Source organism: Sus scrofa, chromosome 6 (genome assembly GCF_054392235.1).
Source record: "Sus scrofa isolate SSC_HxYL_T2T_F1_AM1 chromosome 6, Sscrofa_HxYL_maternal_Yorkshire_Landrace_v2.0, whole genome shotgun sequence".
NCBI classification, from domain to species: domain Eukaryota; kingdom Metazoa; phylum Chordata; class Mammalia; order Artiodactyla; family Suidae; genus Sus; species Sus scrofa.
In genome coordinates this window covers 46,513,904-46,536,229 of record NC_139388.1, presented here as the reverse complement: position 1 = coordinate 46,536,229, position 22,326 = coordinate 46,513,904, and the positions used below count along the sequence as shown (strand labels likewise).

Here is a 22,326-nt window from a genome sequence, read left to right as displayed (position 1 = left end):
CACTGCCCGGCGCCAGGTGCGTTACCTGCTGGAGTGGACGGAGGAGGACCTGGATGAAGCTGAGGACGCCGCCGTCGGGGCGGCAGAACTTGAATTTTGTCACCCCCTGTGCCAGTGTCCCAAATGTGCTCCAGCTCAAAAGGTTCGGCTTTCCTGGTGGGGGTGGGGGTAGAGGGCCAAATGCTTCCTTTTCCCCTCAGGAAAGTTGTCCGTTTCTCAGCCAGCTCCTGACCCCGTGGCTGGTTGCAGGTGTCCCCTGAGACACAGCTCAGGGCAAAGGAAAGCGGACCCTCACGCAGAGTCCGGCTCGGGCTGTCTGCTTTCGGAAGGGCAGGTCGGGGGCAGGGCCATGCCCGTGGGCTCAGTGTTTCAGGGGCTCTCAGGGCCCCGAGTCACAAGGCAGGGGCGTGTGAACAGATGTGCCTGAGGGTCTCTGTCCCTGTGGCTGTGGGCCCCTGGGGAGGCTGCGGGTGAGACCCCCCGCCCACCACCTTGGCTCACTGTGGTGCACCCTCTGCGGGAGGACCCACCCTCCCTCCAGGCCCAGGGACACCTTCACCCTTTCCCCCGTTTCCCGCATGGTAATAGCTTGTAAAACCACAGTACAGTATCGGCAGGGATCCAGTCCGTGTCTTACTAAGATACCCCGGTTTACTTCTGCCCCTCTGTGTGTGTGTGTGTGTGTGTGTGTGCATGTGTGTATTTAGTTCTGTCTAGTTTTATCACACATGTAGGTTTGTATCCAACACCCCCTTCGAGTTCTCTCATCACCAGGAGAGTCACTCGTGTGGCCCTTCCAGAGCCACACCCACTGCTCTGCCTGTCACCCCACCATCCCGGACCTCTGGCAACCACGAATCTTTGTCCTGTTCTATAATCTTGTCTTTTCAGAAATGGTATGTAAATGTGATCACACAGCACGGAACCTTTTGGAATTGGCTTCGTTCACCCAGCCCGATACCAGGTTGTTGCGTAGAATCCAGTTGATTCTTTATTGCTGAGCGGGGCTCCATGGCCAGTCTGTGCTGTACTGTGTTTAGCCATTGACCTATTGAAGGGCACATGGGTGGTTTCCCGTTTGGGGAAATTGCCAGCACAATTGCTGTGTACCTTTGTTTACAGGTTTTTATGAGAACATAAGTTTTCATTCCTCTAAGACATATGCCCAGGAATGCAATTGTTGTATCATATGGTAATTGCATGATAATTCTGTAGTTTTATTAGGAACTGACAAAGTGTTTTTCAGAGTGGCTTTTACATTCCCACCAGCACTGGATGAGCGAACTGATTTCCCCACATCCTCACCAGCAATTGGTGTTGTCACTTTTGACTTTTTTTTTTTTTGCTTTTTAGGGCCCCACCCTCAGCATATGGAAGTTCCCAGGCTAGGGGTCAAATCAGAGCTGTAGCTGCCGGCCTACACCACAGCCATAGCAATGCAGGATCCAAGCCACATCTGCGACCTACGCCACAGCTCACAGCAACACTGGATCCTTAATCCACTGAGCGAGGCCAGGGATCAAACCTGCATCCTCATGAATCCTAGAAGGGTTCATTAACCTCTGAGCCACAAAGAGAACTCCCACTTTTCACTGTTTTTTTTATTTTCACAATTCTGATCTGTGGGTTGTAATTTGCATTTCCCTAATGGGCGATGACCTTGAATGTTCTTTCACCTGCTTAGCAGCCATCTGTACCTGCTCTTCGGTGAAATGTCTGTTCATTTCTTCTGTCCTTTTTCTTATGGGTTTGTTTTATTTCGATTGAGTTTTGCTTCTAGGTTCTTCACATGGGTTTTCACAGGGCAAATTATTAGTTTTGAAGTCCAGTTTATTCATTTGCCCTATATGGATCATGCTCTGGGTGTCAGGTCTAAGAATATTCTTTGCTTAGCCCTGCATTGCAAAGATTTCCTGATGTTTTTTTCTATAAGTTTTATAATTCTGCATTTTTCAGTTAAGTCTGTGATCCATTTTTGAGTTATTTTTTGTACAGTGTGTGAATTTAGGTTGAGGGTTTTTTTTTTTTTTTTTTTTTTTTTTGCCTAAAGATACCTACTTGCTCCAGCACTGTTTGTTGAAAAGGCCGTTTTCCCCCGACTGACTTGCTTTCGGACTGCAATTGACTGGACTCGTGCATCTATTTCTGGACTTCTGTCCTGTCCCACTGACCAGGCCACACTGTCTTGATGACAGCAGCTACACAGTGAACCTTAAAATTAAGCAGAATGATTCCTCCTAATTTATTTTTCTTTGCCAAGATCGTTTCAGCTATTCTAGGGCCTGTGGTTTTCCATAGACTTTTTTTTTTTTTTTAAAGGGCGGCACCTGCGGCATATGGAGGCTCCCAGGCTAGGGATCGAATTGGAGCTGCAACTTCCCGCTTACACCACAGCTATAGCAACACCAGATCTGAGCCGAGTCTGTGATCTACACCACAGCTCATGGCAATGCTGGATCCTTAACCCACTGAGCGAGGCCAGGGATCGAACCTGCATCCTCAAGGATGCTAGTCAGATTCATTTGCTCTGAGCTATGATGGGAACTCCCTCCGTATAATTTTTAAGATAAGCTTTTTTGTGTTTTCCCCAAACCTTGTTAGGATTTTGATAGGAATTGCACTAAAACAGTAGATTGATCTGGGAGAAATAACCTCGTTACTATGCTGAGTCTTCATGAGCCTGATATTTCTCTCCAAGTATTTAGGTGTTCTTTGATGTCTTCATCAACATTTTGTGACTTTCAGCATTAAGATCCTGTCCATGTTTTGTTAAGTGTATACTTGAGTTCATTTCTTTGAGCAGTTGTGAAAGGCCTCGTGTATGGAGCATGCACTCCCACGCTAACTCATGTCCCTTGCTGTGGAAATGAATTTGACCTCAGAAGACAGCTACGGCAGTGTTATCTTTTGTCTTGCGAGATACTACTACCCGATTAAAAAATCTACACCACGATGTCTCTAACCTAAGAATATTGAGATGGCAGCGTTTTCCCACTTGCAGTAGCTCTTGAGCTGCAGGGTGGTGTGTATGTTGGCATGGACAGCTTTTGTTCTGTCCCTGTGCTGCTGGATATGTACCATCCAAAAAATGGCTTTCCCAGGGCGGCCTGCCAAAGGACTTAAAAAAGGCAGGTGCTCTTTCAAAGGATGTGATACCAAGGTAGCAACAGCCCTCAGGTCCCGTCAGTGCCTGTGTGGCTGGAGGTGGCTGCTGGGTCTCTGTTGTTCTTTTTGTCATTATAATCTTCTCCCCCACCTCCCAGTTTGTCAGTTGTAACAAGGAACCGAATGACCCATTACAGTGGCTATTGAATTTATTGCATGAATTTACCTTCCCTGTTCTTTTAAAGCCTACACTCTTTTTCTCTTTTTGTAATTTCTTAAAAAGACACAAGAGTAAATTGCTTCCTGGAGTTCCCATCGTGGCTCAGTGGTTAATGAACCTGAGTAGCATCCATGAGGACGCAGGTTCGACCCCTGGCCTCGCTCAGTGGGTTAAGGATCCAGTGTTGCCGTGAGCCGTGGTGTAGGTCACAGATGTGGCTCGGATCCTGCGTTGCTGTGGCTATGGTGTAGGCCGGCAGCTGTAGCTCTAATTCGACTGCTAGCCTGGGAAACTCCATTGGCCATGGGTGCAACTCTAAAAAGAAAAAAAAAGTGCTTCCTGTCATGCTTAAATTAAAACTAACCTTCCCCCCACTGCATCCTCTCCTAGCCTAGTAGTATGTTTAGAGTGAGTTTTTTTGTTTAAAAAACATTATTGAACCCTCCTACACTTTTGGTGGGAATGTAAATTGGTACAGCCAGTATAGAGAACAGTATGGAGTTTCCTTAGAAAACTAAAAATTGAGTTGCCATATGATCCAGCAATCCCACCCCTGGGTATATATCCAGACAAAATTTAATTCAAAAAGATACATGTACTCCTGTTTTTATAACAGCACTGTTTACAATGGCCAAGACATGGAAACAACCTAAATATCCATCAATAGATGAATGGGTAAAGAAGATGCAGTACATTTTTACAGTGGAATACTACTCAGCCACAAAAAAGAGTGAAGTAATGCCATTTGCATCAACATGGATGGATCTAGAGATTATCATACTAAGTGAGATATGTCAGGCAGAGAAAGACAAATACCATAGGATATCACTCATAGGTGGAATCTACAACTCTGACACAATGAACTTATCTACGAAACAGAAAGAGACTCACAGACATAGAGAACAGACTTGTGGTTGCCGAGAGGGAGGGAGCAGGGTGGACTGGGAGTTTGCGGTTAGTAGAGGCAAACTCTTACACACAGGATGGATACACAGCAGGGTCCTACCGTATAGCACAGGGAACTGTATTTAATATCCTGTGATAAACCATAACAGAAAAGAAAAAAAAAAAACCTTACTGAAGTATAATTTACAGCAGTAAAGTACATCCATTTATTTATTTATTTGCCATTTCTTGGGCCGCACCCACGGCATATGGAGGTTCCCAGGCTAGGGGTCCAATGGTAGCTACAGCTGCTGGCCTACACCAGAGCCATAGCAACACAGGATCTGAGCTGCGTCTGCGACCTACACCACAGCTCACAGCAACACCAGATCCTTAATCCACTGACTGAGGTCAGGGATCAAACCTGCAGCCTCATGGTTCCTAGTCAGATTTGTTTCTGCTCCGCCGCCATGACGGGAACTCCTATCTAAGCAATTTTTCCTTCTCCCAGTGTTGCAAAGATTGTATGTTCACTCCAAAAAGTCTGAAGTTGTAGATTTTACATTAGGTCTGTAATGCATTGTAGTGTTTGCTGTGAGATAAGGGTTGCCGGGCAGTGTTTTATCTGTGGCTCTCCAGTTGTTCAGCACCGTCTGTCCAATGGACTTTGCCTTCCCCATTTCATTGCCTTGGCCTAATACGGCATCCCTCTCAGGGGCTTTGCTCTCTGAAAAATGGCCGTTAATCCTTTGATAAATCATTCCTTTCTAAAGTAGTAATCCACCTGTGCGCCAGCTAATTCAGGATCCCAGTGTGATTCCAGAGTTTACAGAAGGGCCATGGGGCATGGATGGCTTCAGTTCCTTTGGCCAGGTTTCTTCAGTACTAATGACATTTCCGTTTCCACCTTTTGCACTTGCTAGAAGCTGGCAAAGATTCCTGCCAGTGGCCTTAGTGTGAATGTGACCAACCAGGATGGCTCCTCGCCCCTGCACATTGCTGCCCTCCACGGTCGGGCGGACCTCCTCCTCCTCCTCCTGAAGCACGGTGCCAGTGTGGGGGCCAGAGATGCAAACCAAGCCGTCCCCCTCCACCTGGCCTGCCAGAAGGGCCACTTCCAGGTATGGGTTCTGTCTCCGGGGTGGTGTGCATATGGTCAGGACCTCGCTCGGGCGACATGCTGCAGAGGGGGACGGGTTTGGCGGCTGGCTCAGAGGACGAGCCATTTTCCTCCTCCCAGGACACTCACTTGGCAACAGAAGACGGAACTCGGGGCTTCTGGGGGTGGAGCTGACCCCCTCCCACTGGCACTCAGGGCATAGAGGCTGTCATTCTGATTCTGACCCCAGCTGCGTGCCGACTCTCTGGTGTTGGTTAGGGGCCCCAGCCTTGTCCGACCACCTCTGCATCCCCCAGCCCCTGTCTGTGCCAGTTTAGTATCTATTTATTTTTCCATTCTTCCTTATTAGTTCTACCGTAAGCTTTATATTTATTTATTTTTTGGTCTTTTCTAGAGCCACACCTGCAGCATATGGAAGTTCCCAGGCTAGGGGTTTCATTGGAGCTGTAGCCACCGCCTACGCCACAGCCACAGCCATGTGGGGTCCGAGCTGCATCCTAGACCTACACCATAGCTCACTGCAATGCTGGATGCTTAATCCACTGAATGGGGCCAGGGATTGAACCTACGTCCTCATGGGTTTATTATGACTGAGCCACGACTGGAACTCCGTACTGTAAGCTTTTTAAGACAGGAATCATATTTCAGGTAATGCCTAGTGTCGGTTCCCCAACATGTGAAACTGGACTAGTAATTCCACCTCTCCGTAGCGAAAGTACAGTGATGAAATGAAAAAAACTCGTGTCTAGCCCATTGCCTGGTGCACAGAAGACCCTCAGCAGATGTTAATCCCTTTCCACTTCAGTTGGCCTTTCTCCTGTCTAAAGAACCTTCTAGATAAACTTCCAGAAAAGTCAAAAGAGGATTTCTCCCTGCAAATTTTAATTAAAGTTGAAATTTCTTCTCCGATAGGTGGTGAAGTGTCTATTAGCCTCTAATGCAAAACCCAATAAAAAGGATCTAAGTGGAAACACACCCCTCATTTATGCCTGTTCCAGAGGCCACCACGAGGTCGCGGCACTATTGCTGCAGGTAAGGGCCCCCCAGCTCAGAAGCTGCTGACACGGGTCAGTGAGGGGCATCTGGCCAGTGACGAGCTCCTGGCAGCACGGGCTTTCACTGTAAGCTGGCCCTGGGGAGAGGAACTTTGGACCACATTTCCTTGCAACAGCACGGTCTTGGCATCTGTGCTGCAGAGTTAAGGACTGAGACGCTGCTTTTGCTGAAGGTTTGAATCTTGCTTCACTTAGCAGATCAGTTGAATTGTTACCTGAAGTGTGAGCTGAATGTCCTTGTCGCTGCTGCTTTTTTTCTTCTCTTGATAAAGGTTGACTATAGAAGGAGAATTTTGAAAAGTAGGGAAAAAAGCTACTTTTCCATAACCCTGTTACTCAAAGGCAACTAATTTTGGTGACTTTTAAAAAAGGTACATAGGCAGTTCCTGTTGTGGCTCAGAGGTAACTAACCCAACTGGTATCCATGAGGACATGGGTTCGATCCCTGGCCTTGCTCAGTGGGTTAATGGTCCGGCATTGCTGTAAGCTGCAGGGTTGCAGACACAGCTTGGATATTGCGTGGCTGTGGCTGTGGTATATAGGCCAGCAGCTGCAGCTCCGATTGGACCCTTAGCCTGGGAACTTCCATATGCTGCAGGTGCAGCCCTAAAACCAAAAAAAAAAAAAAAAAAATTCCGCATAGTTTAGATCAGTATTATTTTCCATCTTGCTTTTTTCACTTAACATAGAAAATTGAAAAGCCTCAACATTTTTTGTCTTTTTTGGGGGGTGGCTGCACCTGTGGCATATGAAGTTCCCGGGCTAGGGGTCGAATTGGAGCTGTAGCTGCCAGCCTACACCACAGCCACAGCAACATCAGATTCAAGCCAAGTCTGTGACCTACATCACAGCTCATGGCAATGCGGATCCTTAACCAACTGACCAGGGAGGTTAAGTCAGATTCATTTCCACTGAGCCACAGCAGGAATTCGGAAAAACCTCAACTTTTTAACGGTTGCGTAATCATGGATGTACCAGTTTAAAAAACAAAAACAGTTTCTGCTCATTACGTTTAGGTGACTTCTATTTTTTTCCTGCTACAGTGATAATTGCTGCAGTGAATATATTTGTTTTTCCTCAGTATTACTTTTACCCTCAAGAAAGAATGTTGTAGTAGACATAGGCACTACAGTGATTCAGTGTCGATAGTTTCAGCTTTTGTTTTTTTTGTCTTTCTGCCATTTCTTGGGCTGTTCCCGTGGCATATGGAGGTTCCCAGGCTAGGAGTCTAATGGGAGCTGTAGCCGCTGGCCTACGCCAGAGTGTCTGCGGCCTAGACAACAGCTCACAGCAATGCCGGATCCTTAACCCACTGAGAGAGGCCAGGGATGGAACCCGAGTCTTCAGGGTTCCTAGTCAGATTCGTTTCACCTGCTACAACAGGAACTCCCAGCATTGATAATTTAGTATTCCTTCTGAGTGTAGTGTTTTCTCTTTCTAGCACGGGGCCTCCATTAACACTTCTAACAACAAGGGCAACACAGCCCTGCATGAGGCTGTGATAGAAAAGCACGTCTTTGTGGTGGAGCTGCTTCTGCTTCACGGAGCATCAGTTCAGGTCCTGAACAAGAGGCAGTGCACAGCTATCGACTGTGCTGAACAGGTGAGCGGACAGCATCACTGCCGAGGCCACTTGCAGCCCCCTCCCAGCTCACTCGGATCCCCGGTGTTTACACCAGATCTGAAAGAGCAATAGCCAGACCCTGGACTTGCCCTGTCAGGCTGAGCTGGTGAGCTGAATGTCTGCCACTGTGGCTGCATCCCTGCTCCTTAGTCACCTGGTCAAAGGTGACCTGCTGGGGGAGCCAGGAGCCAGTCCTTCTGGGGCAGTTTTCAAAGGCTGGAATAGAGGTGCCCCCACTGCAGGCCTGGTGCCCTGGTCTCCACTGTCCTGCAGTCAGGTACGGGCAGGGAGGGAGCAGGTAGAGAGCATGCTGGCCTGACCCCCCTGCACTGGGAACACGCCCGAGGTCCCACGAGTGTGATGGAGAACGTCTGCAGCTGGTGGCTTTGAGACTTCTGGGATTTCTGGTTCTGTGGGGGCTGTGACGAGCAGCCTACCACCCTCGGGTGCGTGGCTGTGTGCCAGGGAGAAGTGGGGAGGAGCTCCTCCTCCTGGGGGGAGTCAGCTCTCTACTGTTGCTGTTTTCATGCTGAATCTTAATCTACTTCACTACCCAGGTAGACAACTAGTAGGCTGTTAAATGGCACTACTGACATGTTGAAGTCACCATAAATCCAACCTGCTCACCTAATTTCTAATTTTCAGTGGCATTTATTAACAGAATTGAAACATTTTTTTTTTTTTTGCTTTTTTTAGGGCCGCACTAGCGGCATATGGAGGTTCCCAGGCTAGGGGTCTAATCGGAGCTACAGCTGCTGGCCTGCACCACAGCCACAGAAACATGGGATCCAAGCCTCATCTGCGACCCACGCCACAGCTCATGGCAACGCTGGATCTTTAACCCACTGAGCAAGGCCAGGGATCGAACCCGCAGCCTCATGGTTACTAGTCGAATTTGTTCCCACTGTGCCACAGCAGTTACTCCAGAATTGAAACATTTTAAACTTTTTTTTCCTTGGCTGCCCCAGTGCATATGGAGTTCCCGGGCCAGGGATCAGATCCAAGCCACAGTCATTACCTAAGCCACAGCTACGGCAGTGCTGGATCCTTAACCTACTGGGCCAGGCCGGGCCAAGGATCGAACCTGCGACCCATTGCTCCCAAGACAACGCCAATCCCGTTGTGCCACAGCAGGAGCTCCAAAACATTTTAAACTTTTAATTCAGCACTTTCTCAAATGATGAATATCTTTTTTCCCAAATGATGAATATCTTTTGAGTACTTGCCATGTGCTGGGCCCTTGGTAACCTCATAATTTGACAATAACAGATCCCGTTATCAACCCAGTTGCTCAGAACAGTGAAACACAGGCCCGGAGTTCCCAGTAGAGGGTAGAGCCAGCCCCCAAATGCCAGGCTTTTCTCTACCACTAGGCTTTATGGCCTGTTTTGTGTGTAGTTGTTTCTTAGTTTTTCTGCCCAACCACGCCAATATTGGTATTTAGAGGAAAGGTAGACAATAACCTGCTGAGAAAGAATTAAAAATGTAACTTTTACTTTTTCCCTTTCAAACTGTAGAATTCAAAAATAATGGAATTGCTTCAGGTAGTTCCAAGCTGTGTGGCCACATTAGATGACGTCAGTGAAACAGACCGCAAGGAGTATGTTACTGTCAAGATCAGGAAAAAGTGTAAGACCTCACATTCTTCCTGTAATTCTCACTTGGGCTTGTTTGGAAGCTCATTGACTAGTTGCTGGTTGTAATTATAAATGTAAAAAATGTAATTGTAATCACGGCTGGGGGTGGGATATAGGCACCAAAGAAACACATGTCACGTCCTGTTCCATCAGCTTTTTCGGGTCCTCATTTTCTGGCTGGCTGATGCTCCGTGAGATGAGCACTTTGAGCATTTCCCCTGAAGGCCGGGCCTCCACTCGCTGGTTTCTCGTATGTCTCATGTTCTGAATCCAGGCCCTTTTCTAGGCATTTCCTGGACATGTCGGGTAAATGGAACCTTTAAAGGATGTCTTGTTTAAATCTGCAAGTGTATTGACTGACACGGATGGGTATTAAAACAGCAGTTGCCAAACGGGTGGGGCAGAAGTATTTTCTTTTCTTTTTTTTTGCTTTTTAGGGCCACACCTGAGGCACATGGAGGTTCCCAGGGAAGGGATCATATCGGAGCTACAGCTGCCGGCCTACACCACAGCCACAGCCACGCCAGATCCGAGCCACGTCTGCCACCTACACCACTGCTCAGGGCAATGCCAGATCCTTAACCCACTAAGTGAGGCCAGGGATCGAACCTGCAACCTCACGGTTCCTAGTCAGATTCATTTCCTCTGTGCCACGACAGGAACTCCAATGTATTTTCTTCTTTTTTAAAAGGTTGTTATGGGAGTTTCTGTGACTCAGCGGTAATAAACCCAACTGGTGTCCATGAGGATTTGGGTTTGATCCCTGGTCCTGCTCAGTGGGTTAAGGATCTGGCTTTGCTGTGAGCTGTGGTGTAGCTGACTGGAACCCTAGCCTAGGAACCCCCGTATGCTGCAGGCGTGGCTCTAAAAAGAAAAAAAGTTACTGAAGTTTAGATGGGGTCCTTGTTCAACTTTTTTTTTTAAATTACAAGATAGTCTGTAGTGCCATATCTGGATAATCCTGAGGCTGTCTCACCACAATTGGCTATGGCTGGGGAGTATCAGTTTATTAAGGATTTATCTTTGTTTCATGGGGGTTCACACAGTAATAAACAGGTTATCTGCTAGTATATTTCTGTAAGCAAATGCAGTGCTTAATTTTCTAAGTCTTATTAAACTTCAAAAAGAAAACTGGACATCTGCATCTATTAAAACAATTCTTAAACTATTTTGAAAGTTTTCAGATATTTATCCATTTATCTACAGGGAACTCAAAAATGTCTGATCTGCCAGATGAACCTTTCACAAGACAGTTTTACTTTGTCCACTCAGTTGGTCAGTTTAAGTGAGTATAAAATTTGACCTTTACTTAAAACTCAAGCTGCTGCTTATGTGCAGCTTCAGTGGGTTCTCAATCTGCGCTCATCAAAGGCTGCCCCCTCGTGGCCAGCCAGCGTGTCTGGCGCTGCCATTCCGAACTTTTATCTGAGTTTGTTTTGGGTTTCAGGGGAAGGACTGCAAGGGAGTTTATGGCAAAAGATAAAAGTGTCCCTAATTTTACTGAAGATTCTTTGCATGAGGTGAGTTATGAAACACTGACTTATAATCTTATTTTTTAAAGCCTGGATTTTTCAGAGCTAATCCATGGTAAACACATTTTTCATTTCATTGTTCCCTTCGCTGTTAAGTTACTAACAATTAAAATGAAGTCTTTAGTGGCTTGGTCACATTAAACATATCATATTTAATGCTATACGTCAAATATAACACTTATTATATTTAATAACACTTCTGAGCTGAAAAAGTGGAAAATAATTGTACACGTGGGAAAATGTTGCAGTTCATGGTGTGCATACCAGGTAAAAGATTTCACTATTTAAGCAAATCCCCCAATGTGTTACTGTAAAGAAGAAAACATGTTTTGCATATAGACGGGTAAAAAACTTCTCCAAATATGGTTAAAGTTGCTCGTATGGACAATTCTACATGTGGCTATCTTCCTACAGCACTATTTAATAACTCAAGATATAAAAATCCTGTGATGCAATTTGGTGACCCTTCTTACAAACATGGCACTTCTACTCCAATAAAATTAAAATTAAAAACTAAATGGCACTTCTTATTGCTGCTTGCCAATACAATATATGCCTTATTGATGAGAAACAGAATTTATAGCATGTGTGATATAGGCTTGTCGGAACAAATATACCAAAGTTCTAGCAGTTCCCGTCTAGCAGTAATAAACCCCTGGCTATGCTCAGTGGGTTAAGGATCTGGCCTTGCCGTGAGCTGTGGTGTAGGTCACAGACGTGGCTCAGATCCTGTGTTGCTGTGGCACAAGCCTGCAGCTACAGCTCTGATTCAACCCCTAGCCTGGGAACTTCCATATGCCATGGGTGCAGCCCTAAAAAGACAAAAACAAACAAATCCCAAAGTTGTAAATCTTTGAGAATTATACTGATTTTTGTTAATGTAACTGACTTCAATTACATGTTTAATCTTTCATGGCTTTGATAATAGACTGGCTGCTGGGTGAGAAAGCCTGCAGACTGAAATCTGCCAGGTTCAGTTGAATGCCAGTTTTTCTCCCCTTGCTAGCTAGCGAACTTCAGGCAGATGGCTTAATTTTGTTGATCCTGTTGTTTCCTCAGCTGTATGAGAACAGGGATAACAACAGTATACACTTGTAAGAGTTGTAAAGATTAAGTGTGAAAACGCACATTGGGTCTGACTATAGAGCATGCACGTGTCACACTTTCACTGCAGGGATGATAAGAGCTGAGGTATGTCTGGAAAGCACTGAGTGCCCTGGATGACACAGAACACTCAAGGGTAGCTGTTACCGTGTGATGGTGGTGGTTTAAAGCACAGTGCAGGTGTGCACTGTTTGAATCATACCTTTTCTTTAGGCAGGGTGGCAGAGAGTCACACGGAAGCAGAAGAACCTGCCAGACCAGAGCAGACCTCTGCGTGCTGACAAAGGGAATGATGATCAGCCGTCGTCGTCGTCAGAGAGGCCTGGGCGGAGACAGAAGGCCCCAGCAAGCAGGAGAATGCTCCGTAGACACACAGTTGATGATGCAGTTGTATCCAAGGGCCCGGAGACTGCCAGCAACCTGATCGCTCCCCAAGAGGCTAGCATTTCCCAGTCTTAACAGTAATAGGAGTTATTTACTGCCAAGACGCCAGTCCTCCACAAGATGCTGAGCATGAATGCAGCTTAGAACTCAGTGTACTATTTGGCTTGAGAGAAAGGCGGAAAGGCCCTGCAAGCTTTTCTGTGGCTGATGGAAAGAACGCAGCAACAGAAAGTCATCAGCATCCCCTTCCTCTTCAAAGCTAATGAATGCACTTGCAAAGGAGCGGAAAAAAATTCCAGTTGTGTCCAGACCCTAGGACCAGGGTGTATGCTTTAAGTATTAAGGTTCCTTGGCTACAGTGAGAGGTTTCATCACCAGACTCTGACCTCCTCCTAACGAAAGGTGCTAAACCTTTGCGATGTGTATAAACTAGCAAACCACAGCTAAAAGACTATCTCCCTTTGGGAGGAGCTGAAGAGAAGCAGTTTAAATTTCATGGTACTGTGGAGGCCGGGGGAAAATGCCACGTTTGAGTGAAGAAATACAGGACCCGAAAATGTCCCTTTGCAAGCAACACTTTAACCCAAAGATGCCTAAATGCCATTTTGATGTTCATTTTAGTGAAAAGGACACATATATGTTCGACACTGTGTATGTATGTGGGGAAAGCTGGGTATGATTTTTCCTAAAAGAAAATTCAGATAATGGATCACCACACGTAGGCCCCTGCAGCAGTGTCTCCAGAAACATCCCTTTCCATTAAGAGCCTCCCTTAAAATGTCACACCTGATGGATGGTTACTGAACTGGAGAATAGATTTGGCACATCTTTTTTGTCTTTTGATTCAGATTCAAAACTTAGCACAAACCAGGTCAAAATTACTTTAGGTTAGAATTTATTGCCATTTATTCCTTTTTATATAAATTTCTATAGATTATACTCTTATTTTTTTATGTTATTAACTGGTCTAGGGTTGCAAACATGGGTTTGTCTGGAGTACATTTTCAAATAACTTTGTAACAGAGAAATGGTTTTGTGCATGTTCTTGGAAGTACTTATGTACAGAAGGGAGGGACTGATTATTTTTCTACAAAGTAATTTATGATTTTTAATTTTCTAATGTGCCTTGGATATGTGCCAAATGATGGAGAAGAAACAGTAAATTCTATGATTCTTGAGTGTGTCATGGTGTACTTTTTTTACTTAATGTTTTGCTCTGATGTGTTTCTCGGCCTTTCTGCTATAAACATGTGTTCTGCATGTGGAAAAACCTTCCTCTGTTGGAGGACATACAGTTTGTTTTTCCGTTATAAATGTGAGTATGACTAAAACATGTGAACTGGATCATGTGGAGCAGACCATTACCCATCTACCCTGAGCAGGGCTGATCCAATCAAGTTAAGTGCAAAAATGCTTTTAATGTAACATCACAGGAACTAAACATAGCTTCTTAGCACAAAGAGAGCAGTGTTGCTTTGCAAATTTCTTCGGATTTACTTTTCTTCCTTTTCCCCACTTTTAAACGCTACCACCTCACTGACTTTAGCTGCTGTGCTTCCCTACTACCCTCATTAAGAAATTTTACCCTAGGAGTTCCTGTCTTGGCTCAGCAGTAACCAACCTGACTAGTATGCATGAAGATGTGGGTTTGATCCCTGGCTTTGCTCAGTGGGTTAAGGATCCAGTGTGGATGTGAGAACTGTGGTGTAGGTAACAGATGAGGCTCAGATCCTGTGTCGCTGTTGCTGTGGCTCTGATTCATCCAACTGCTAGTCTGGGAACTTCCATTCACTGCAGATACAGCCCTAAAAAGAAAAAAAAAAAAAAAACTTACAGGGTAAGTTTATCAGCACAGCCATTTCCAAGATGCAAATACATACATTTGATACCACTTAATTTTGGGGGTGGTACAATATGATTTTGAAAACTTTCACGTATACCCCCCATCAATTCCAACACCTGCCCTGGCTGGTAGAATTGTCAGATGAGGAAACAGGCTCATGAAATAAGAGGGCTGGTTTGCTTGCACTGTCAGAGCTGGGGTCAAGGTCTGACTGCTGCTGCCATCAGAGCTGGCAGTCCCCAGCTTGGTGTGCCCTTTACCTGCAGATAAGAATACCAGGAATGGGACTGTCAATCTCAGTGGAGGAGACTCCTCTAGAGCTCCTCTGGAAATCAGCAGGGGAGCAATCTGAAGTGATTACCTCGATTATCTTTAAAACACTTGTGTTTCTCTCCAATTACTTTCCCACTTAAAAACTAAATTTGATTTGATAATTCATAAGTTGGTAATGCTCAAATTTCTATTTTGTGTAAGAATGTTTTGAATTCAAAGTATTGTCAGTTAAATTAGCTTAGAATAACTACTCTCTAGAGAGAAACATACCCCACCCCCTTGACACCTTCAAGAACCTCTATCCTTATGTGTAGAATCACTTTCCAGTCTCAGCATCTCTGAAGGGTGGGACTTTGAGAATCTTTAAACACATTCATGTCAGCAGCTACCATCATCAGGACAAAGAGAAAGCGTGTGGCAAAACTTGCTGAGAGTGGTCTAGTCTCCCTCTAGCATTTCTATATAAATGAGACCAAAAAAAAATTTACCTGTAATTGGGATTTTTCAAAATCCTTGATCAGATTTTACTTTCAATAATTTCTTCTGTTCCTCTGAAAAGTTTTTGATGTTCTTAATAGTTCTAATCATTTCTTATTCAGGAATACACTTGTTCCAACACTGATTTTCTTGTCTATGGCTATAAATTTCAAGTCTCAAGTATGGTAAAATCTCAAATATAGTTTAAACATCTGTCAGCAGTTAAATCAGAGATTGGGATCATAAACCATATTCCCATTACATCCTTGCTATTAATCTTATTCATCTCATCAAATGCTATGAACTTCCTCTGGGGCTGGATCTCACAGGACTAAGACATCTATCTATAAGGTTATAACAGCTCACTTCACAATTAAGATTTAAATTTGTTTCTTCAGGAGTTCCCGTCGTGGTGCAGTGGTTAACGAATCCGACTAGGAACCATGAGGTTGCGGGTTCGGTCCCTGCCCTTGCTCAGTGGGTTAAGGATCCGGTGTTGCCGTGAGCTGTGGTGTAGGTTGCAGATGCGGCTTGGATCCCGCGTTGCTGTGGCTTGGCATAGGCCAGTGGCTACGGCTCCGATTAGACCCCTAGCCTGGGAACCTTGGGAGTGGCCCAAGAAATGGCAAAAGGACAAAAAAAAAAAAAAAAATTTGTTTCTTCATTTTTGGCCATATCCACAGCAGGAGGAAGTCCACAGGGCAGGGATCAAATCAGTGCTCTAGTTTCGGCCTGTGCCACAGCTGAGGCAACGCCGGAACCTTAACCTGCTGTGCCACAAGGGAACTCCCAATGATTTAAACTTACGAGCAAAGTTTTTTTCATAACCTGGCTGGAGTAAAGCACAATATGAGAGATGACATTTGGAGTTCCCACTGTGGTGAAACGGGATTGGCAGTGTCACGAGCCCTGTGACAAGGGTTTGATCCCTGACCTGGGAACTCCACATGCCTGGGGAGGGGGTGTTATCTGAAAAAAATATATATCTGTTCTTAAAAAATAAAGGACATTTGCTTTTTTTTTGTCTTTTTAGGGCTGCACCTACAGCATGTGGAGGTTCCCAGGCTAGGGGTCGAATCAGAGTTGTCGCTGCCAGCCTACACCAGAGCCACAGCAATGCAGGATCCGAGCCACATCTGCGACCTACACCACGGCTCATGGCAACACTGGATCCTTAACCCACTGAGCGAGGCCAGGGATCGAACCCGCAACCTCATGGTTCCTAGTCGGATTCGTTTCCACTGCACCACGATAGAACTCCAACTCCAGAACATTTCTAGCAAAATGTTAACTGCTCAACTGTTTCCACTGGATTTTAATCATTAGAAATCATTTCTCTTACAAAACACGCTTATTAGTGTGTAAGTATCATTACTAGCAGGTCCCAATTATTTTGGTCATTTTTTTCCAATGGATGTATCCTCTAGTTACAGAGGTTGTTTGGAAGGGGTGATATTTGTTAGATAATTTAGTCTCAATGCCTTGGGAATCAGATTATAAAGGAAACCAAGATTAGGGATTTTCTTATGTTAAATATAAGTAGTAACTGCAGGAAAAAAAATAGCTTACCTGCTTTCAGAACCTATGTCTTAGAAATATTAAAGATGACTCAGCTTGAGTATTACTGGTCTTTAAAAATAATTTCTGGACGGGCTCCAATCAAGATGGCAGAGAAGAACATGGAACTCACCTCTTCCCACAAACACATCAAAAACACACCTACATGTGGAACGATTCTCACAGAACACCTACTCAACATAGCAGAAGGCCTCAAACACCTGAAAGGACAAGAAAGATCTCCACATAACCAGGAAGGATGAAAGAGATTTGAAAAAAAAAGAGGAAATGGGACAGGACCAGTGGCCCTGGGAGGGAGCTGAAGAAGAGGCCCCCTCACCACTGGGAGATCAATCAGGATAGAAAAGAAGCTTCAGAGGCTCAGGGGAGACCACAACAACTGGTTTGTGGCAGGCAGAAAAGAGACCTGTAGAGATGGTCAGGCCACTGCCCTACACACCCAAGCCTGGGACTCAGGTTTGTTGGTACAAGCCAGGGCTCGTGTTGGACCTTGGCATTTAGAGAACAGACCCAGGAGAAGACTGGTATTGGCGGTGCAGACAGCCTGAAGGGGCTGGAGTTGGGTACAGCTACAACCAGGGGTATCTGCAGAAGCCAGGACCTGCCACAGAAACAAAGTACCATTGTAAACTGGTTCTCAAAGGGATGGGTGGAGCTGCCCTTACAGCCTCTGCCTCCAGGCTCTGGCCCCAGCTGCGACCTTGGGGGCTCCAACCTCTGGGGGTTCCTGCACCCCAGTACCCCAGTCACTACCTCAGTGGGCTCTCATGCACCAGCTGCTGTCTCAGCAGGTTCTGGAAGTTGACACCAGCTGACTGCCTACTCACAGAGGAGAGGCTGAAACCACAGATAAGCCCTGGGGTAGCACAACGTAGGAAGGAAGGCCGAAATCGCCCCATGGCTACACAAGCTGTTTTTTTTTTTTGTCTTTTAGGGCCATGCCTGCGGTATATGGAGGTTCCCAGGCTACAAGCTGAATTGAAGCTGTAGCCACTGGCCTACACAAGCCACAGCAACAGAGCTGCATTTGCGACCTACACCACAGCTCACGGCAATGCCAGATCCTTAACACTGTGACACGGCAGCCAGGCATCAAATCCACCTCCTCATGGATTCATTTATGCGCTGAGCCACGATGGGAACTCCAAGCTGCAAATTCATATCCTCACCACCAGACAGGTAAATTCAGCTCCTGCAGGACATATGAGTGGACGACAGGTGTCTCTGTGGGTGCGATGGGTCTGGCTTTGGCAGCTGTGGGTTTTGTAGGTGCAGGTACCTGGAGGTTGGGCTGGACCAGAGTCAGAGCTGCCTCCATAGTCCTCACAGTGGGTCTGGGTGCACAACTACTGCAAACCTGGGACGTGACTTCAGGGGATCTGCACTGGTGGCCTTGTGAAAACAATGCCTGAGGGACACCACAACCAACTGCTGGCATTCCCAAGGATGAGATGGGGCTGAGGGCAGGGCCAACAATAGTGTACTCTGCACAACAGGTGACCCAACAGAGCACACTCATCAGTGAAGAGCTCTGGTGGAGACCCTCAGTAGCTCCTCTCCCAGTGGGAGTGCTCCAACCCCATCCACCTCACACCATTGCTCAGACACAGATCTGGGGGCCTCTACTCCAAGAACCAGGGAACATACCTGGCCCCTGACAGGGCTGTGGTAACCAGAGAGCTAAGAGCAGGCCCTGGTGACAAAACCACTCACACCTTCTATCAATGGGATAATAGCCAGCATACATAGAGGAAAGAGGTGGCAGACATCCACACTAAAAACAGCCCTCATGCCAAAAAAAACTACACCTTCATAGGCTACACAGTGGTTAACTCACAGAGCAAGAGAAACATCAGTAAAAATGAAGTGGAGGAATTAAAAGAGCAAGAGAATTCCCCTGAAAACAAACAAACAAACAATGAAACAGGCCTCTACAGTCTAAAAGACACCAAGTTCAAAAAGGAGATCATGAAAATACTGAAGGAACTGAGAAAGGCTACAACAGAAAGGAACTAGAAAACTATAAGGAGGAGCCCAGAAAAGTTAGAAAATTCATTCATTAAGACAAAAGCTGACCTAAAGGCAATGAATAACAGAATGAATAATGCAGAAGAATGACTAAGTGATCTGGAAGATAGAATAACGGAAATCACCCAATCAGAACAGCAGACAGAAAGCCAAATGAAAAAAAATGAAAGCAATGTAAGAGACCTATGGGATAAAAGCATGCCAATCTATGCACAATAGGGATCCCAAAAGAAGAAAAAGAGGACTGAAAATGTATCTGAGGAGTTCCTGTTGTGGTGCAGTGGAAATGAATACGACTGGGAACCATGAGGTTCAATCCCTGGCCTCACTCAGTGGGTTAGGGATCTAGCATTGCCGTAAGCTGTGGTGTAGGTCGTAGATGCGGCTCAGATGGAGCACTACTGTGGCTGTGGCGTAGGCTGGCAGCTGTAGCTCCAACTGGACCCCAGGCATGGGAACCTCCATATGCCACGGGTGCTGCCCTAAAAAGCAAAAAAAAAAAATGAAAGGAAAAAGAAAATGTATTTGAAAACATTATGTCTGAAAGCTTCCCAAATCTAAAAAAGGAAATAGATATCCAGGTACGGGAAGCACAGAGGGTCCAAAATCAGATAAACACAAATAGACCACACACACACTGTAATAAAAATAGCAAAAGTTAAAGAGAGGATTCAAAAGGCAGCAAGAGAAAAACAAAGAGTTAATTATAAGAGAATCCCCATAAGGCTAACAGCTGATTTGTCTATAGAAATGTTACAGGCCAGAAGGGAGTAGCAAGATATTTTCACAGTGCAAAAAGGGGAGTTCCCATTGTGGCTCTACAGTAACAAACCCAACTAGTATTCACGAGGACAGTGGTTTGATCCCTGGTCTTGCTCAGCGTGTTAAAGGATCTGGTGTTCAGCCAGAAAGTCTACAAACAGTAAGTGCGGGAGAGGGTGTGGAGAAAGAGGAACCCTATTACACTGTTGGTGGGATTGTAAATTGGTGCAACCACTGGGAAAACAGTATAGAGATTCCTCAGAAAACTAAATATAGAAATACCATTCAATCCAGCATCCCACTCCTGGGCATCTACCCAGAGAAAACCCATGACTCACAAAGACACATGTACTCTGATGTTCACTGCAACACTATTTACAATAGCCAAGACATGGAAACAACTTACATGTCCATTGACAGAATGGATCAAGAAGATGTGGTACATATACACAATGGAATATTACTCAGCCATTAAAAGGAACGAAATACCAGCATTTTTAGCAACATGGATGGACCTAGAAATTATCATGCTAAGTGAAGTCAGCCATACAATGAGACACTAACATCAAATGCTTTCACTGACATGTGGAATCTGAAAAAAGGAGAGACTGAACTTCTTTGCAGAACAGATGCTGACTCACAGACACTGAAAAACTTGGAGAAGGAGACAGTTTGGGGTGTGGGGGGATGTGCTTGGGTTGTGGGATGGAAATCCTGTGAAACTGGATTGTTATGATCATTATACAACTACATCTGTGATAAATTCACTTGAGTAATAAAAAAAATTAAATTAAAAAAAAATAATAAAGGATCTGGTATTGCCGTGAGCTGTGGTGCAGGTTGAAGATGCTGCTGGGATCCCGAGTTGCTGTGGATGTGCTGTAGTCTGGTGGCTACAGTTCTGAGTCGACCCATAGCCTGGGAACTTCCATATGCCAAGGGTGCAGCCCTACTAAGATAAACAAAACAAAGTGCTAAAGGGGAAAAATCTGCAATATAGGACACTCTGCTCAGAAAAATTATCATTTGGAATAACAGAGATAAAGAATTTCTCAGACAAGAAAAAACTAAAAAAATACAGCAATAGTGAAGCTACTCTAGAGGAAATAGTGAAATCTTCTCTAAATAGAAAAGAATCTATAGGAAAGAGAGAATCACAATTGGAAAGTAAATCAAATAAACCAATACTTAGATTAAAAAAAATTCAAAAAATTTCTGTGAAAGTGATGAAAACCACAATGAATAGCAAAAGGATGAACATGTAAAAGAGGACATCAAAATCATAAGATGTGGGGGAGAAGAGTAAGAAAATACAGATTTCTTTTTTCTAGAATGTGTATGTGTATTGTTTTTTGTTTTTCTGCTGCACTACAACATGTAAAAGTTCCTGGGTTGTGGATCAAACCTGTACCACTGCAGTGACCCAAGCTGCAACAGTGGCAACACTAGATCCTTAACCTCCTGAGACACCAGGGAACTCCTAGAATGTCTTTGAGTTTATATGACTACCAGTGTAAGGCAAGTAGATACAAGACAGGATTAACATACATGAAAAACAGGGTAACCACATATCAGAAACATATAACAGATTCACAAAAACCAAAGACAATATGAGCATAAAACAAAAGAAAATCATCAACCACAAAAGGGAAAACAAAAAGGGACAAAGAAATATAAAATCAACTGGCAAACAAGGTTTAAAATGGCAATAAATACATTATCAATAATTACCTTAAGGGAGTTCCTGTTGTGGCTCAGTGGAAATGCATCTGACTAGGATCCATGAGGATGTGGCTTTGATCCCTGGCCTTGCTTAGTGGGTTGGGGATCTGGCGATGACATGAGCTGTGGTGTAGGTCGCAGATGTGGTTCAGATCCTGCGTTGCTGTGGCTGTGATACAGGCCAGCAGCTGCAGTTCCCATTTGACCCCTAGCCCAGGAACTTCCATGTGCTGTGGGTGCAGCCCTAAAACAAACAAAATTACCTTAAATATCAAAGGGCTGAATGTACCAATCAAAAGACAGAGAGGCAGATTGGATTTAAAAAAAAAAAAAAAAAAAAAAGAGTCTATAATATGCTGCACACAAAGGACCCACTTTAGGGCAAAGAACACATATAGAATGAAAGGGTGGGGATGGAAAAAGATAGGTCAAGCAAATTGAAATGACAGGGGTCACAAAACTCCTATAAAATACTTTTTTGGGGGGCCATGCCCCTAGCATGTGGAACTCTGAGCCAGGGATCAAACATGACCCATCCACAGCAAAGACTATGCCAGATCCTTAACCCGCTGAACCATCAGGGAACTCTTGTGGCAGACAAAATAGACTTTAAAACAAAGGCTATAAAGAAAGATAAAGGAGGACACTACACAGTGATAAAAGGATCAATACAAGAAAAGGACATCACATTTGTCAACCTATATGCACCCAATACAGGAGCCCCCAGATACATAAAACTACCACTAACATACACTAGATACATAAAACTACCACTAACATACACTAAGGGAGAGATGGATGGGAATACAAAAATAGTGGGAGACATTAACACCCCCTCAATCAATGGAAAGATCTTCAAGAAAGACAGAAAATCAAAAAGGCAACAGAGATCCTAAATGACACAACAAAAATTCAACTTGATATTTTCAGGACATTACATCCAGAAAAAGCAGAATAAACATTCTTTTCAAGTACAC

At 44.9% G+C, this 22,326-nt stretch overlaps 1 protein-coding gene and 1 long non-coding RNA gene across 10 annotated transcripts in view; one reads left to right on the top strand and one right to left on the bottom strand.

Annotated features, from left to right (window-relative positions):
- The window catches only part of ANKRD27 (ankyrin repeat domain 27), a 58,941-nt gene extending 45,099 nt beyond the window's left edge, over positions 1–13,842 (top strand). For 4 of the 7 annotated variants that reach the window (XM_021094270.2, XM_013988549.3, XM_084960364.1 and 1 more), the window contains exons 22-29: positions 17–142; positions 5,134–5,331; positions 6,243–6,362; positions 7,827–7,988; positions 9,527–9,638; positions 10,853–10,931; positions 11,094–11,166; positions 12,496–13,842. In XM_021094270.2, the coding sequence (XP_020949929.1) occupies positions 17–142; positions 5,134–5,331; positions 6,243–6,362; positions 7,827–7,988; positions 9,527–9,638; positions 10,853–10,931; positions 11,094–11,166; positions 12,496–12,741 (1,116 nt within the window). In that variant the 3' untranslated portion in view covers positions 12,742–13,842. Of the gene's footprint in view, positions 1–16; positions 143–891; positions 965–5,133; positions 5,332–6,242; positions 6,363–7,826; positions 7,989–9,526; positions 9,639–10,852; positions 10,932–11,093; positions 11,167–12,495 lie in introns of all 7 variants that reach the window. The other 3 variants (XR_014805991.1, XR_014805989.1, XR_014805990.1) reach the window with 1 other exon arrangement.
- Positions 13,548–21,690, bottom strand: LOC146402319 (uncharacterized). Of its 3 annotated transcripts, XR_014806046.1 has the most exons (3): positions 21,196–21,690; positions 16,507–17,882; positions 13,548–15,693 (listed from the first exon to the last, which is right to left on the bottom strand). It is a non-coding gene; the product is annotated as an uncharacterized LOC146402319 (long non-coding RNA). The 3 variants fall into 3 exon arrangements; XR_014806048.1 differs by lacking the exons at positions 16,507–17,882; positions 21,196–21,690 and adding an exon at positions 19,703–20,552 and having other exon boundaries at positions 13,787–15,693; XR_014806047.1 differs by lacking the exon at positions 21,196–21,690 and having other exon boundaries at positions 13,787–15,693; positions 16,524–17,621.
- Between the last annotated feature and the right edge of the window lie 636 nt (positions 21,691–22,326).